We start from the raw sequence: 2,711 nt of genomic DNA, 5'->3' as shown, positions 1-2,711 counted from the left end.
AAATTTCAGTTGTAAACAATATTATTTACTTAAATACAAAAACCAGACAAATATAAAACATTTGTACAGCACACATTGCAGTATAAAAACAAACAAAGAAAAAAAAAATACATTTTCAGAACTTTTTTGTTTTCATTCAAAACATAAAAATATTTTCTCTGTTAATTCAGCACTTTCATGAAATAACAAACACTGTGAAAATTCCCAGCTTCCTGAAAAGTACCTTTTATGTGCATTGTTCTTAAATAAACGGTGCATCATCTATTTAAATACTCAAAGGGGGGGGAGGGGTTTCCAAGACCTGCAGAAAACCCCCGAAACGGGTTCCACCTTGCTTGCCGCGTCTGTCAAGCCGTAGTATCGGCCTGCCATACTATAGAGGGGAAGAGGTCTTGGCAGAGGGCAAAGGTGTCTAAAAAGAGAAAGTTGGTGCTTTTTCTGTAAACTTCACTGAAAGAAAATAAAACTCTATAAGGTTGCACTCCCGACTGTCACCGGCGTACAGTTTTTTTTCTATTTTATCCAGTTTCAACCCAAACACTGCTGTGAGGTTACCCGATACAGTGCATGACGTTCGATCAGTGTCTCGATACTCGGTATCACCATTATGGAATGCATGGTTCGTTCCCTTGGTCCCAAAACGACCCGCCCTTCCCCTCTCACAAGTTGCAGTCACATGGTCTGCCTTCGCTTCCCTATTTTACGGGCAGAAGTTAGGAAGACGTTTTTTTTAAGTGCTGGGGAAGGGATTAGTCACCGCGCGTTAACCCTTCTGCTGCTACGAGGCCGAGCGACTTCCTCGCGGCAACGAAAGGGTTAAGACAACGGGCCGGGCGAGCCTCGCTCTGCAGCTGTGGAATGGTGTCTCAGCCTAGCAGGACCTCGACTAAAGGCACGCTGGCGATTTCTGTCCGACCACAGATGAAGAGTTCGGCTTAAGGGAACTACATATCTCACCACGTGGTCCTTCTGGAGTGCTGGGATGGAGCAGCATTATCATGATTGGATGGGTGCTTGCAGACAGCATCCAAGACCCCACACTCCTCTAACGTTAGAAAGTCTCTCCCTTTCATCTAGGGCCAGGGGTTAGGGAACTGGTTGCCTCTCCAACTGCTGTGGAACCAGAAGCTCCAGACGGGTGGGACTTGGACTTCCACAACAGCTGGGGAGCCATAGTTGCCTAAGCCTGGTGTTGTCCTCAATTCCTTCACAAGGAGCAGTTCTTGCCCTTTCAGGCTCGGTTCTGGTCAAAGCAAGACCCACACTGGGGCGCAGTCCTTTCAAAGACCCACACTGGGGGGGCAAAGTCCTTTCAAAGACCCACAAAAGGGCTCAGGTTTTCAAAGCCTGGGTCTTCCCAGGGCATAGTTCTTTCTTGCTTCGTTCCACAAAGAGCACAGTTCTTGCAGCCTAGACCCAGAGGGCACGGTCAATGCCCCCTAGACCCACATAGGGCTCAGTTCTTGTAACTTTAGACCCTCCTCAGGCTCAGTTCTTGCCTGGTTTGACTCACAACGGGCACAGTTCTTGCTCTTCTCCCACCTCTCAACCAACCCCTGAGTGTTTTGTAGTCAAGTCTTAAAGGAGGGGTTGCCAAGAGGGGGTGCTGGTGGACACCTGGGCATGCAGTTTGGAGTCTTCAGAACACTGGTTGCCCCTTGCTTCCTAGCAGCAGCTGACACCCGTGCCTGGCGTGTTCTCTCACCCGGACCTTCAGCTGTTCCACCTGCTCCCGCAGCATACCGGCGGTGCCGCTCAGCCCGTTGTTTTCGCTTTTCAGGTCTCGCACCTTGTCCTCCAGGCGGGCGATGCGTTCCAGCTTGCGTTTCCGGCACTTGGTGGCAGCCAGCCGGTTCCGCAAACGCTTCCGCTCCACTTTGATCTTCTCCTGCTCTTCCATGTTGATGGGGGAGAGAGGGGCGGGCGTGCTGTCCCTGCTGCCGGCCTCAGGCACCGTCTGGGGCTCTTCCTTGAAGTTGGCACCCCCGTAGCTGTGCGGCAGGTAGTTGATGGTGGCCGACGGCTGCCTGTAGCAGTTGTAGGTAGCCAGGTTGGTGTAGACGGCCGGGTCATGGTACATGGTGGTGCCATTCGGCGACCCTCCACCTCCGTTCATGGGCACGGAGCCACCCCCGAGGGACACGTTGGGGGGGGCGTCACGGTTCATCTTGTGCAAGTCGTCCAGGGCCCGGACAAAGCCGTCCACGAAGCCTTCCTGCTCCTCTGTGCCCCCACGGTAGAAGAGCGGACCCCCGTTAGGGCCGTTGATGACCCCGGGGCCGCTGTGGATGATTAACCTCTCCAGTTCCGGAGCAGACATCTTCAGGCTGGGCTGCTCAGAGTAGTAGGACAGGTCTGGCTTGGCTCCCCTGTAGTGCTCGTTTAAGGAAGTCAGGCTGGGCTTCAGCAGCCCCTGCTCCGGTCTGGAGTAAGCAGACAGCATTGAGTCATCATGGTAGAAGGGCTGCTCCATCCTGGAGCACATGAGACCGGAGGACGAAGGGGGCAGAGAAAGCTGACAGGTGCCGAAAAATCTACAGCAGTTCCGCTGACAGCTCCAACCGGTGAGCAGGCTGACTCGCTTCTAACAGAGATCATCACAGCGCCAGAGGCTTTATACACAGGTCCCGCCCCCCGGAAGCTGAAAGGCGGCCGCGGATTGGGCGCGGGCTGACGTCACTACTGCCGAGCGTGAGAAGGGGGGGGGGGGG

General features: G+C 53.5%; 1 protein-coding gene across 1 annotated transcript; it reads right to left on the bottom strand.

Annotated features, from left to right (window-relative positions):
- Positions 1-1,530: 1,530 nt before the first annotated feature.
- On the bottom strand, positions 1,531-2,588 carry JUNB (JunB proto-oncogene, AP-1 transcription factor subunit). Its single transcript, XM_018573905.1, has one exon. The coding sequence runs from the start codon at positions 2,483-2,485 to the stop codon at positions 1,640-1,642; it is 846 nt and encodes a 281-aa protein (XP_018429407.1). The 5' UTR covers positions 2,486-2,588; the 3' UTR covers positions 1,531-1,639.
- Positions 2,589-2,711: the final 123 nt, after the last annotated feature.

Source organism: Nanorana parkeri, unplaced genomic scaffold (assembly GCF_000935625.1).
Source record: "Nanorana parkeri isolate BGI_ZX_2015 unplaced genomic scaffold, ASM93562v1 scaffold2603, whole genome shotgun sequence".
Lineage (NCBI taxonomy): Eukaryota > Metazoa > Chordata > Amphibia > Anura > Dicroglossidae > Nanorana > Nanorana parkeri.
The sequence above is the reverse complement of the archived record's forward strand: the minus strand, read 5'-3'. Positions and strand labels throughout refer to the sequence as shown.